We start from the raw sequence: 14550 nt of genomic DNA on the forward strand, positions 1-14550 counted from the left end.
ATGCTGTCTGCCAGGCGTGGTCATAGTCATTTGATTGACTGTTTCAGGGTTGTTCGTGAAACACTGAGAAAAATGTGGGTTTTGCAGGTTTCTTTTTCGCTGTTCATTCTTTTTTTACACACACACACGATGTGAGCTGCAAAGATAGACTCCAACACGAGCAGGGGAACACATCAAGGAATAATGTCGGGGAGACCGCCTGTGAGGATGCCAATTAAAACAGAAGTGTGTGTGTCTCCTCTGGGAGTTACTCCACTTAATGGTTGTTAGTTTGTGAAGGAGGAGGGAGGTAAACACCCCCCACACACACACACAAAAACATGATGCTTTCCCCTGAACATTATTGGGCGAGTGTGAAAGTGAGGAGTGATCCGCCTCCATCTGTTTCAACAATGAGTCATCCTCAGTGTATCAGCTTTCAATCACTCCATCACAGTCAGGGTGTGTCATGCTCAGCACACACACCTAACCTCATCTCCTGTGATACGCATGCTGTCATCATACATTCATCCTCACTGATAATATTGGTTTGTATGAGCAGCTTGTAACTCTCCAAAACTGCTAGCATGCAACATGAACTATACTAAAAATCCCATGAACATAATTAAGTATTAAACTTGAGAAATAACTGAAATATCTTCTCTTATTTAAAAAAAAAAAAGTTTCTCAAATGCACCTTTAATCGTGTCCTGAGCATCTTTCCTTAAATACAAAGGTTTTCATGTATCAATAGATTCGACTCTTGTTTTTCAAACAGTGATAGTTCAATCAAAACTGGTACATGAATTGCAATTGGGACAGAATTATAGGAATCCGTGCATCTCCGGCAAATGTACAGAACAAAAATAAAAACAGCTCAGAAACTCCATGGAGTACCAGAGTTACTGTTGCAAATATAAATTGTAATCTCATCAGGTCTTACTGAAGATAATTACATACCAGTAGCTGTTGGAAAAATGTACTCATTCTTATTCGATTTTGCAGACTTTCCCTCTACTCTTTTTCACAATGAAATGTCACTAATTATTAACATGTGTTAGAGTTTTATAAATTAGTCTCTAGTTCTTCTCAGAGAACGATTGTTGGAATATAAACACTAGGAAGGAGACTCTCCCTTTTGTTAGCTGTAGAATACATCCCACTCACAGCTGGATGTGTGTGTGTACTAATGACAAAGCACAGAGTCCTGCTAACACACGGTCACCATGTTTAGTGCATGTCATCCACAGAGACTGACCCATTAAACACAATGAGATCATGCAGTATTGATTCTGTACCGTGCACCACACCACAGGACTGCACCGCCGGAGGATCCTCTTCTCTATATCCTGTACTTATGCGAGTGTGTGTGTACAGTATGTGTGTGTGTGTTCATGTTCATGTCCCAGTTGGTGGTTTTAGTCCAAAAAAACCTCATGACTTAGGAATGCTACGAATGGCTCAGAGGCCTTACGATGGGAAACTATGCATTGATTCCCGGAGATCATTCCCCTAACATTAGCCTGCACACACTCCTCCGCTTTGACCTCTCTGTTGACTCACTCATCTCCAAAAGAACAAAAAGACCCTCCATCAGGAGGGGCGTCACACAACTGGACACTCACAAACAGATGTGTGTGTGTGTGTGTGTGTGTGTGTGTGTGTGTGTGTGTGTGTGTGTGTGTGTGTGTGTGTGTGTGTGTGTGTGTGTGTGTGTGTGTGTGTGTGTGTGTGTGTGTGTGTGGCCCACCCAGTGTTTTACAGACTTCTTCTAAAGTGTCTTCTTGACCCAATGAAAGCCAAGTGTGTAAGACAGAAGACATAACTCACTGCCAAAAACACAACGCCAAACCTGCTGAGGTATGGCTACCCATAATGCAACTCTCTGACCTCCAGAGTCTGTTTTGTGCTCTAAAGTTAAACTCCAGTATTGGAACTAAAAGCTGCATTTTGGTTGTGTCATTCTTTAATCTCCTCAAAGAGCTTTAAATGAATTCAGTGTTCGGTAAATAATCTCTGTCCTTCAATAAATTCAATTAAATCCTAATATGCAAAGCAAACAAAATGCGACAATGTTTACAGTTTTGGGATGTGAGAGACGAGATACAGTACAAATATAAAAGTGTATATTTCTGTTTAATCCCTTTTAGCAACAAAGATTCATGGCGTGAAGGACAAACAACCATAATCTATTTATCAGTGGAAGACCACATACTAATTCTTATCAAGTTTTGAGTGTGTTTTGCTGATGTTGGCAGTTCAGTGAAAGTCAGGGAATCACCAAAGTTATTACAGTTCATGAAGAGGAAACATGAATGTCTGTGCATAATGTGTTGGCAAAACATCCTGTACTCTGGGATATTTTACTCACAAATGTAGTATGGGTTTGGGACCCAGCTTTCACATGGCAAGCCTACTTCCCCTTCATAAAATAGTACATGGGAAGCGAGAAAAAATGCCATCAGCGTGCAACTGACTACAATAATACCTTTTCACCTTGGCAATTATTATCTCCGAGAGGAATTGATGTGCAGAAAAGAAGAAGAGAAACACACGGACACAACTATACGAGAGTAAACAGTGTAAACCGCCGTTCTCCATGAGCGGTTGGGGACCCACAGAGACGATAAACCACATGCTCCTGACCACTTGTTGCAGCAGGCGGTGCTGAATCTCGATACTTTGATCACAGAAGCTGCAGGACTCATCAGCTGCTCTCCAGTCATTTGTCTCTGCTGCTGCACTTTTGTCTGGCTCTGGATTTGCTGTGCTCCGGTAACTTTGCAGAACACTGTCCCTGCATACTGAGCTGACTTTGATTTATACAAGTAATGTTTAAACAACAGAGACTTCAGAGAGTGCAGATGCAGCCAAGGCTGTTTTCTTAAAATGGAGAACAATGCGTGTTTCTGCCTTGTGATGCAGATCCACTCAGAGATGGGTTCTTCCTTAACCCATGCCTAACACTTTCACCAAGTTTGATGAAAATCATGCTAGTCGTTCTCATAACCCCGCTGACAAATGAACCAAAAACATATCCTTGGCAGAGGTTCAAATTGTGTCTTTATTTTAAACTAATACAGTTCTTGTCCATAAGGGCCCCGCAGGCGTCCCCAGACCACAGCTTATGACCCCTTAGCTTAGAGAAAGAGCGGCTGGCATCCTCCATGGCGGCATGCGACCTCCACCCGGTTATGAGAAGCTCTGCCCAGGGGCCCGAGGCGATGCTCCACCCAGACACCCCCGCCTTTGATCTCCTAATCACCTGGTTCAGCCTGGGCCTCAGCAGAGACAGGGAGAGGCTGCAGGGGCGGGGGGGGACACACAATAATAACCTCAGCAGTTGTTCTCGCGGCCAGATCCAAGCCTTTTGTGGGTTGGGTAAAGAAAAGGAAATATTCCTGGGAAGATTCTTAATGTTTATTTTGAATAGTGAACAGCACCAGGCAGTCACATCACAAGATACTAAAATAATACTGGGGAAATTCACTTGGTATTTTCATAGCAATGCTTACTCAGGGGTCAGGGGTTCAAGGTGATAGAGGGAAATCTAAGTAAACTAACATGTTGCCACCTGTTACAAACAAACATTCCCTCACATCCTTGCTCTTAATCCACAAATCCACATCACCTTTTGGGGAAATCCATGTTGGTCTATTGTTCGTGCACAAAGAAGCAAGAGCTGTTTGCAGCTAACATCCTGCATGCCAGGCCTTCTGAGCATCATTTGAACAGACACAGTGTTTTACAAACACCAAGGAAATGTGTCTATAGGATCAATTTACTAATGCTATTATAAAAAAAAGACCTTTACCACCATGACAGTGCCGATGAATACAAAGAGAGGAAGGTTATGGTTGCTGTTAGAAAGCCTTGCACATAAAAGGTCCACAGAAAAGATGCATGAATACATTCTACAGCGGTTACAAGTGCAACATCATCCAAGCTTTTGTCCTCATGTTCAACAAATCCACATTTTGACAGCTGCCAGACTCAGGAGGCTGAAGGTACTGTCTGTTCTTTTTGTGCTCAACCGGTAGTGACTCCCACAACAAGCAGACCAACACCAGCACCCTGAGACCTTTCATGCATTCTGTCACAGATACAGTAAGTGTATGTAGCCTGCAGCAATTCTAAGGGCCTTAAAGTGCACTTTGCCTCACACAACTCTCTTGACTTTGCATCACCTGACTTAATTTGCTTTTTTTCCTCTACTGCAGCATGTTCCACAAAGCTCTTAAACACCACATCTAGGGTTCCAATATGGAAAAAACTGTACTGAATGTATATTGTACACTCCATACTGCAGCTGGGAGGATGAGTGCCTAGGCTCATTTAAAGTGCATTGACCCATGATGAAGCTAATTCCTAATTTTGCAGCATGGGAACCCCCCAGGAATCCCCTGCAGCACCCCAGGGCTCCCTGAACACTTTAGCGGTCATGAGAAGGAGATGAGAAGGAGATGAGAAGGAGATGAGAGCGGCTTCTTACCTCAGTAGGTTGGGCAGAGGGATGGAGCCTGAGCCTGACCCCAGAATCCCCCTCTTCCCACTCAATAATTTCTCCACCACGGCGACATTACCGGTCCGGGCGGCTTCCAGCAGCTCCTGCTCCTTCCCCATCCCGGACACAAGTTTACAACGACGGGGTGAAATCCAACAAATCTCCCATATATATCCTAAATGCCTCCTCCTCTCCGAGCCTTATTCCCTCACTGTCTGGAGAGGGAAAGCATCTGAAAGGACTCCTCTCGCTGCATGCTGCACGGTGAAATAGGTGTTATTGATGCCGCAGAGCAGGTTTGACATGCACTTATCCCCTGGTGCCTTTTAACCTCAGTCCATTCACAAGCACGGCTCCGTAATCTCCTCTCGTGCACGGCTCCCGTGTGTAACCTCAGGGTAACAAGCGCAGCGGGGAGAACCGCGAGCTCCAAGGCAAACGCGAAGTGAAAAGTAAAGAGTAACCCTGGTTTACAAAAGAAAGAAAACTCCTTCTCGTTCCGAGCAGAGGCTCCTGTCCGGTCTGAAGCTCCAGCTGACACCCGGCGGGAGGTGAAACCCTGTACGCCTCCACAAGAAGCTCTCCGGTCCCGCTGTACTCTCCACCTCTCTGCCCTGAACCAACCGCACTGGCCGGTGCCTCTGAGACACAGGTGTCAAGTTAGCCTGATTACTTATTGTGCACTTCCTGTTGCAGCTTTCAAAATAAAACTCGCAATTTGTTACAAACTTGGCCAACCAGCCTCTGGCATGAAAAAACCATTTCATTCGTCTTTTATATATCTTGTTTTTATTTCATATTTTGATATTTTGTCTTTATTGTATATTATATGCCCATTGAAAAACACGGCAGTTAGCTAGCTAATGTTAACAATCTAGTCAAATACAACTTCATTCGGCTTTCCTAAAAAGTAAAAGGATACGTAACTTAATAATAACACATTATAATATTAATATAATAATATGAATTATAATGTATTACTATACAATTATTATACTGACACCATAAAATATGTGTATACTCTTGAAGACTTCTTAAGTTGCATCCCAAGCTAGCAAGTTAACATTAGCTAAGTTTAGATAAGGCAAACAATTAAACACCACTATTTCAACACTTTGTTCAGTTAAACACCCGCTTTTGCAAGTCTTAGTTGTTTAAAACGTGGGTTATTACCATAGGTTATTACGCCTCATTTAGTTTTTAGGTTAAAAACAGCCAGGGTTAACAGTTTATTGCTACCAAATTAACTTGACAATCACTTGACAATAATTGTCTACTACTGGTTCGACTACACGTTAAGACACATTAGATTTTCTCTTGTAAAAAATGATATGCAAAATGTGTTGCTTTGGGGCCAATGTTCAAAAAACGACCTGATTAAACACAGATTCATTTGGGAATATGCCAATTCAAGCAAAGGCAAGAAAACAATTTGACGAGAGGATACCTAGATCATTCACTGAAAGCCCCTATAATGTTAAAGCAGTAGCCTACTTTAGAGATGCAAATTCCCCCATCTATCAAATCCAAACATAGTTTAAAACTGAATTTTGATGTGCTTGGAATTACTTTGCTTGCCTGGCCTGATTAGAAGCTAAATTCTAATTAAAAACATTTCTGGAAAAAATTAATAAGGCTATTATGTTGCAAAAGTAAATATATGTTTTCTATCTACGCATCAGTGATGCTCCTTGTGCAAAGTTAATCTTTTATTTTGAAATCCACGCCAGCCACTTCCGCTGATTTACAGTACAGTCTGGGCGTGGATGATGGAGATGCCACAAAACCAACAGGACGCGATGCCTTTGTTAGTCTCTGTAGAAAGTCACACTGAAATCCCCCAGCTGTGTTTATTGTGGACATTTTTCAGACTTATTGTATCAAACACGGACATGCGCAGTTGCTCTTCCTGCTGGAGGTGTGTTCATTGCTGCAGGATTTAGTAACAGGTGTGTTCCTAAAATAGCCTCCCTGTCAGGTCAGAGCAGGGTTTCTATGAATAAAGGCAGAAGATGGATTATTTTTTTAACGTGCTCTGATCTGTCCACTGACAGCCTGGGAAACATCCACACCCCCTCCTCTCCACTGCGGCCCACTCTGCCGCGAGTGCATGCTGGGACATGCCTGATGGCTTCAACATGCTGCTTAATTGGAATTTAGAGCTAAGTGCTGCCTTCAAGAGCTCTACCTTAAGCTGCTATGCCCTCCGTCTGAACTCAAAACGTGTTGGAACTGATTCAAAAACGATGCTGCAGAAAACCTTTTTTTTTTTCCTTTAATTGATTATTCCTTTAGTGTATGATAGGTTAGCAATGTGTAAAACATATTCAGATTTAAAACCTGTCACCAGTAAGTCAATTGTATTTTTGCTTGAGAAATAAATTCAGCAAAAATTGTTGCTGATACACTTCCTTTTGTAAATGTATTGTTTCAATGGAAGTTATAATAGCGAGAACATTGTTGATGATTAATGATGAATGATGACTGTTATGTTGAGTAAATCAGGGAGCAGTGGTGGATTGTAACTGAGTACATTTACTCAAGTAATGTATTTCACGGAAATGTTGGAAATTAATTTCCAATATTTTCTCCATATTGACAAATGTCCCCTTTAAAAAGCTTGTATATGCATTTTGTAAAGATACAAAAAACGGAATAATATAATAATGTATAATGATATAACCCTTATAAGAGGCATTCTGCGCAATGAGTACTTTTACTTTGTATGCTTAAGTACATTTAGCTGATAATACTTCTGTACTTTTACTTTAGTAACATTTTCAACTTAGGACTTTTACTTGTAATGCAGTTTTAACACTGTGGTAAAAATACTGTTACCCCCATTCTCATGGAGCAAAGCTTTTCGATCCTGCAGTGGCATTAATTATTTAAGTGATATAGTTTTATAAATGTTTGCAATAAGTCAAACCAAATTTGCAAAATCCAAAAAAAAATGGAATAAAATGTCCACACATGGGTGAATTTCTCACATTTAAGAAGCTAGGATGTGTTCAAGGCCCTGCTCAAGCTTAGCTTCAAACTGAAGCACCTAGATGGAATTCAGCCATCATTTATTTCATTTCACCTTTTTATTACTCCGTCAGAGATATAAAACAGAAAGCAAAGATTGAAACAGAGAACACTGAGCCAACACACAACCTGATGACTCTCTCTTTCATCATATGAACCACAATCCAGCTGCACATAAGCCCCCAACCACACACAGTATATAAATGAATGTGTACATGCTTTGCTTACATAACCGGTGCTGCACTGTGACATAGCCGTCATCACAGAAACATTAAGCTACAGTATGTAAACAGGCGTTCGTGTGAATAGCAGCAGAGCAGAACTTTTCCTCCCTCTCTCTCTCACACTCACTCACTCTCACACACACACACACACACACACACACACTTATTGCCCTTCTATGACTCACTGCACTACTTCAGCAGTAAAATGTCATGACCATTTATGTGCACAAAGTCCAAACTCTCTCCTGCTGCGATTCTGTGCGGCTCATTTGAGGCTGCACTAAAATTCAAAGAGTTTCTTTCTTCAGTTATCAGACAAAACGTCAGCTTTTTTTTTTTTCAATAATTCAGAAATGCTGCATTAAATGAACTCGTGCTTTAAGCTTCAAACAAGACACAAAAGTCGGAGAATCATAGATGTATTAAGAGAGAATGAAAGCTGATAAATTGCCTTTAGCAACATCACTTCTTTAGGTGTTTTTGCTAGGTGTAGTTTGGAAAATTATAAATCATAATCAAAATAGTTAGGCCCATTTTTATAGTTATAGTTAACACTAACAATTGGAATGAGTTGAGAAGCCAAGCACTCTGCAGAAGCACAGATATATTTGATAAGGGGGAAAAATAAAACATGCAAAAGTGAAATTGGATACCCTTTTATTTTCAGCAGTCTTTCAGCAGCTTTGACAGACAAAATACAACGTATTACTTTGTGTCTTTTCTTTCCTCCACAGGGGTTTAGAGGGTGTTAGGGTTTCTCAAAGAAAGGGGAGCGGGGGGGGAAAGCATAAAAATGAAAATCATCTCCATCAAACAAATCTATTCACATACAATCGTGTTAAAATTCTACCTCTGACACTTCAAGTCTTGACATCATGTTTGTGCAGAGTCTGTCTTTACAGGATCTAGAATAGTTTTTTGGAAAGATAGAAACTGAAATGAACCGGGCCAAGCTAAAGTTCAGGTTATGATTGTTGCATATTGAGATTTGGAAGAATTACTGAAACTACACATGAAAGCAAAGTTTGTAAAACTCAAACTGTCCTTTTTTTAAATCCTTTGTGCGGTCATTTTTAACATCTGTTCAGGAGTTTCCCCTGAAGTCGTCACAAAGGCATGAAGCAGCATGGAACAGCAGCAGCAGATATGATCAACGCTTCATCCATGGAAAAATGACACATGGCATATAACAAATCTACATAAACACACACATATATGTAGTCAGGCAGCTTCAATGTGTCTTTTTTTTTTTTTTTTTTACAGGGAGCACACATTAGTTCCTATTCCTCCACTTTTGTTCTGTCACAGTTGTGGTTTTATTTACAGTGCTTCCGTTTTAAAAGTGCTGCACATGTTGAGTAGCTATTTACACATAGAAAAATAGGAGGGGGGGGGGTTACAGACATTACTGTGGGGCATTTTGCTGAAAAAGCTGTGGAACTGACAGATATAAATGTATCCTCTATTTGTAATGAAATGCTTGTTTCTGGCCGACACAAACACACACACACATTCAAAAAGAAACACTGCATAACCATTGGAGGATCTGAAGAAAACAGTTATGTGTTCACATTCTTATACAATGTACACTGTACACACTCGGAGGGCGAGAGAGAGCATGATTTGACTCGTCCATTCTGAATATGAAAGCACTAAATTATAATTGATGTGCAGTGCAAAATAAGTCGTTTCTTTTTCCTCTGAAGATACGACATTCAGTGTTCCTTCATTTGTACAGGATTGAATGAAGTCTATGGTCAGCTGTGATTCTTTTTTCCGTTGTACATGCACAACAGGGATAGTGTGTGTACGTTTTCTGTAGGCACAGCCACGGATATAGATTATTATCCTATTTCTCACACACACACACACACACCTCAATTTTCTCTCTCCAAGCCTCCGCAGTCCAAAGTGGAGGACATCAAAACGTAGATTTCTGAGTCTTCACACAGACTCTGCATTGCTTTATGAGGGAATTATTCTGAAGTCTAAATTCACATGGTGGCACGCTCAACAAAAAAAAAAGCGCGTAAAGGGAGCCGTTTTAGTCTTTTTATCTGCTTGTTGATGTTGCTGCCGTTCATTTAATATGCTGCCCATTAGTGTCAGGGGCGGCTGAGTGACAGGAGAGAGGGGCGGGTCTAGCTGCTGTTCACTTTCAGGTTCTTCATGCGGTGCAGCAGCGAGTCCTTCTCCATCTGAGCCTCCGCCAGCGCCATCTTGGCTCGGGACAGCTCCACTTTCAAACATTCATTTTCCTCCACCAGTATCTGGAAAAAAGAAGGAAGAGGAGACACGGGGAGGTGTTACTGTCCGTTTGGTTTCAATCGTATTTGGACCAACAATGATTTACATATTTAAAGTAACTCTCTAAACTCGGCTGAAAACCATCAAATGGATGCACACTTCTGGACATTTGGATGAGAGTCCAGCTTCATCTTGCAGCCTTCATCATTGGGTTTTGTCTGCTTTACTGTCATGGCAATCTCCACCCACAGATGAAGGCAATGAGACGAGGTGAAAGCTCAGTAAGATGGTCGAACTGACATTCTGAAAACCAATAATAAAGCTTCAAGTCCTCTAAGATCTTGAATCAAATGGAAATAAATAATAATTGCCGCCACATGTCCGCGTCATAAAATGATACCAAACTTGGTGGCTGTCTTAAGAAAACCTGAAACAGAGCAGCATTGGTAGAACATTCAACACTTAGAGCGACCGGTGTTTGCTCATCAATCTGCGAGTCTCTGTGTTGTTTGTTGAGTTGTATTACCGATGAATAATTCCCCTAGATGTGACAACAAACCTTTCTGCCAGTGACACATCAGAAAACGCTTAAAGAGCTCACGTTGAAAGGAAATGACCTGTTTTGTTGTGTGGATCAGATGACTTAAAACAGCATTATGTAACGGATCACTCTTAATCTCCCATTTGAAAATGAATTGTATTAACTCTGCTTGAATTGATAAATATCACTCCGACTGTTAGCTAAATGCAAGCCAAGCAGGAAACTGGAATAGCTTGGCAAAAACTACATTTGGCCCTAAACGTTTTATATTAGCCTCCAGGATCAACCCATCAAAAAGGAAAAAAAGCCTTTTTTGGATGAAGATGAAGGGGAAAATATGCACATGTATGCGATTTGATGAATTCTTACCCTTAAAGATTGTCTGCGTGTGAAGACTAAAACGTGGCTTTTATCCAATGGCTGGTTAGAAAACAAGAGAGGGCTATCACCATTAGCTGTGTCCGATGTAACTCAAATACATGTATTTGTTTATTTATTTAAGCGTGAATCCGGTGGAGGGTGATTCCTAGAGAGTTTTTGTGAGATTTGCAAGATTTTTTTCCATTCACACACAGAGGGGAATATGATTTGAAGCTATACTACATGCAAAACTATATCGATCCATGGATACATTCCTTGGGATTACCAAACATATGAGGTAAGATAGGCTGAAATGAAGAACGTTTACCACACTGTGCAGCACCTAGAGTCACACAGGTCAGCAGAATGTGGCAGTAAATTAGCTCGGCTCAATTTTCCATACTCAAAAAAATACGCAAATGTTTACGGACGATAGTTTGTTGGGAAAAAAATCCATTAAAACCAAATGATATGAATTTGCATAGTCTGAGCAAACAATTAACCCAAGTGTTGTCGTTAATATTTATAATCTATAATAGAAATGTTTATTTTAAGGGTTAAGAATTATTATTCCTTGCCTTTTTGACCTGCGAAGCCACTTTTGCTGTAACACTGTACATTTCCCCACTGTGAGACTAGTAAAATCATTCTGATCCTGATTAGATAGACTTTATATTTAAATCTAAACTAGCTCTTATCCTCGCAGTACCATGTCCTGCATTGTCCCGTACAAACGTACTCTTTGTCCCACATGTTGCCACCTGGTCTCACCTTATCTCTGTTAGACGGCAGAGGGCTGCTGGGCAGAGCTTGGGTCTGTGTAGCCTTTGGTACTCCGCAGAACACACGTACAACCTCAGGAACCGGAGTCAAAGCGCCGTCACTCAACAACCCCTCTTTCCCGGGTTCTGTCTCCGCTGCTGTGTCCACTTGTGAGGAGAGGAGAGACAACAGAAGGGAATTAGGAGGTGTGGATGCACCGAGCGCGGATTTAAAAGCATTTACGTGTTATATAACGGTGGTGAATCAGCGCTGAAGAGGAGGTCGAAATATCTGGCAGATGCGTGTGTTTCTCACCTCCTATAGAGAAGGAGCCGTCGTCCCTCCTGTGTATGATGAGGCTGTCCACGTGCAGCGTGATGGGCGAGGGGTCCGAGTCAGAGGGGTTGTCCCGGGGGCCGTCGTCCTGCAGCAGAGACAGCACATGTTCAGGGTGGTGGGAAAAGTTTGGATACGTGAGAGGAGGAGGAAGGCGCTGAGAGAGAATGATCCACATCCAGGTTTCCACATCAGTTCCGCAGCTAATCTGCTCAGTTGTGAAGGAACCCCAGAGAGTGGCCTTTCTATGTCATTAAACATTCGGTTCAAATCCAACTTCCAATTAGGCCGCGGTTCAAAATATTTAACTTGAACGGCGGTGAGTTATGGGGTCTATTACTCTGCGACACAAATGGATAACAAAAATAGGACAAATATGCAGTCATGCAGGTGTTTCTGCAACAATGACCTGAGGGTAAAACTAAAATGTGAATCCAAGGAGCTGGAAGTACAACAATGTACAAAACATCAGGGATTCCTTCATATTGATATCCTCAATTAAAAAACTATTTAGAGTCATCTGAACGTGTCACCAGACTGCAACAGTTTCAGCCCCTTAGGCAAACACTGATTGCTAAGTGATAGCAGTGTTACGACTCAATAACCTCAGAAATAAATGTTTAAAAGTGCGCTGAAAAAACATATTTGTAGGATACCATGGGGATTTGTAGTTTAGATAGGAACTATGTTCAACAGTTTTTACATATTCATATTAGTTTTATCTGCGAGTACCAGTCAAGTTTTCCATTTGTGTTGACTGTATTTATCTGTGTTTTTAAGTGTGGACCAAAAGGAAGGCTATTACGGAGATCCCATGATAAACAAAGCTAAGTCTCACCTTCAGGTTGACGTGTGTGTCCCTGACGCTGATCTCCATGGGCAACACCTGGGGGGCCGAGTCGTCCTCCAGGAAGTTGGCCATGTTACGCAGCGTGGACATCAGGAAGTTAGCCTGGTATCCGTGGAGACGCAGCTGCAGGAAGCCGTTGCGCTCGGCCAGCGGGGAGTGAGCGGCGGCGCAGGGCCCGCTCTCCAGGCGAGCCCGCACCTCCGGACTGTGGAGGGCCCCGGGGGCCGCAGAGCGGGTCTCTCCACCTGATGGCAAAGGAGAGGAAGGAGGTTAGCGTTAGCTTTAGCTTGCTGTCTGCTTCAGCTGAAGGACACACACACACCTGACTTTAAAATACACCCAAAATGAAACAGGAGATTCAGGACTTTCCTCTGTCTAATTCACATGAATCCTGTTAGAACGCGTATTTGCTTTTTGACTTAAATTGTGTATTAAAAGCACATAGCCTGGTATTAGAGCGAAAAAATATGATGTTATAGCAGATATATTAGCATGATGTTGATATTGGCTTATAACTAACAATACATTGAAGATAAAAGCACCAAAGTGGTTTGCTGTCTTTTAAAAAATCTTTATTTAAATCGATTATTTTGTTGAAATATTGAAATGACTTATCTGCACTTAATGATCTTAACCAATGGGATTTGTCTGATCATATAAACATGCTCGATGGAGGTCCAATTTATTCATTTCACTTGTTTAAAAAATACATATCTATCATAATAATATCATAATCAGGACAAACTTAGTGCATTTACAGCTGGGTTTTATGTCATTTTGCTCGCTACAAGGGTGCATGTTAAGGCCAGGTTTAAACGAGTGTAAAGACAGACGTGGGATGACGGAAGCAGAATATCTGAAAGAGAAGTGGGAGAGAGAGTTTGAATCATGGAAAAAAGCAAAGTGAGCTGAAAGAAAGAAGCAGGAAGGAATTAAGGAAGAAGGTGGGCTGGAGGAGAGTTGAGATTCTGTACAATCCCACGGCCTCATGCTGCAGTGATGTTTAATTATTTCCGGGGACTAGGGATTAGAGGGTTCTGTGGAAACTCCCACCAAGAACTGAGGATTCAAAGGGAAGTTTTAACCATTGAGCCACTCTGAGACACTGTAAATGCTGAGAACTGAAGATTTTATGGTGTTAGACTTTATTTAGAACGGAATTCAACTTTTATTACCAACTCATTTGATAATACAATCCCTGTTTATTAAAAGGGGTGAATGGGGAAGTGAGGATGGAGACAAACTGATGAAAGTCGAGGTTTGTTAAGTGTTACGGGTAATTAAAACCCTCCTTTCACACAAACTTAACACACAAATGGAGCTGGAAAGCACACGCCGGGGTATGAAAATGGCCACTTAAAGAAAGAAATCTGTTTATCATGACTGTGAGAAGTGCATTGCCTCCCTTTAACACGCTCTCTGAAGGAAATTTAGCAGAAGGTTAATCCCAAAGAGCAATTTCAAGACACACACACACAATGCTGCCAGCTTTTCTCAGATAAAATGACATTCTCTCTCAATCCTATAGGGTTGAGGCGAATGGAGAGAGAGAAGGTGGGAGCGGGTGAGGAGAGAGAAAGAGAAGGGGGAGCCAGCAGCCGGTGACTGAGTGACTGTGATAAGACAAGGGGAGGGAAGATGGCCTGGAGAGGGAGGGAGATGAAGGTGAAGAGAGGGGAGGTTAAATGAGAGAGGATTAGCAGGAAGATGGAGGAGC

General features: G+C 41.6%; 2 protein-coding genes across 6 annotated transcripts in view; both read right to left on the reverse strand.

Moving 5' to 3' along the window:
* The window catches only part of anks1b (ankyrin repeat and sterile alpha motif domain containing 1B), a 206654-nt gene extending 201553 nt beyond the window's left edge, over nucleotides 1-5101 (reverse strand). Inside the window, 1 exon segment of the mRNA XM_034133394.1 lies at nucleotides 4472-5101. Coding sequence (XP_033989285.1) covers nucleotides 4472-4602 — 131 coding nt within the window. The 5' untranslated portion in view covers nucleotides 4603-5101.
* A 3276-nt stretch (nucleotides 5102-8377) lies between these two features.
* uhrf1bp1l (UHRF1 binding protein 1-like) overlaps nucleotides 8378-14550 on the reverse strand; it is a 33329-nt gene continuing 27156 nt past the window's right edge. For all 5 annotated transcript variants that reach the window (XM_034133369.1, XM_034133368.1, XM_034133367.1 and 2 more), the window contains 4 exons: nucleotides 12822-13078; nucleotides 11963-12071; nucleotides 11657-11814; nucleotides 8378-10007 (listed from right to left, as the gene is read on the reverse strand). In XM_034133369.1, the coding sequence (XP_033989260.1) occupies nucleotides 9879-10007; nucleotides 11657-11814; nucleotides 11963-12071; nucleotides 12822-13078 (653 nt within the window). In that variant the 3' untranslated portion in view covers nucleotides 8378-9878. The remainder of the gene's footprint in view (nucleotides 10008-11656; nucleotides 11815-11962; nucleotides 12072-12821; nucleotides 13079-14550) is intronic.

Source organism: Trematomus bernacchii, unplaced genomic scaffold (assembly GCF_902827165.1).
Source record: "Trematomus bernacchii unplaced genomic scaffold, fTreBer1.1, whole genome shotgun sequence".
NCBI lineage: Eukaryota > Metazoa > Chordata > Actinopteri > Perciformes > Nototheniidae > Trematomus > Trematomus bernacchii.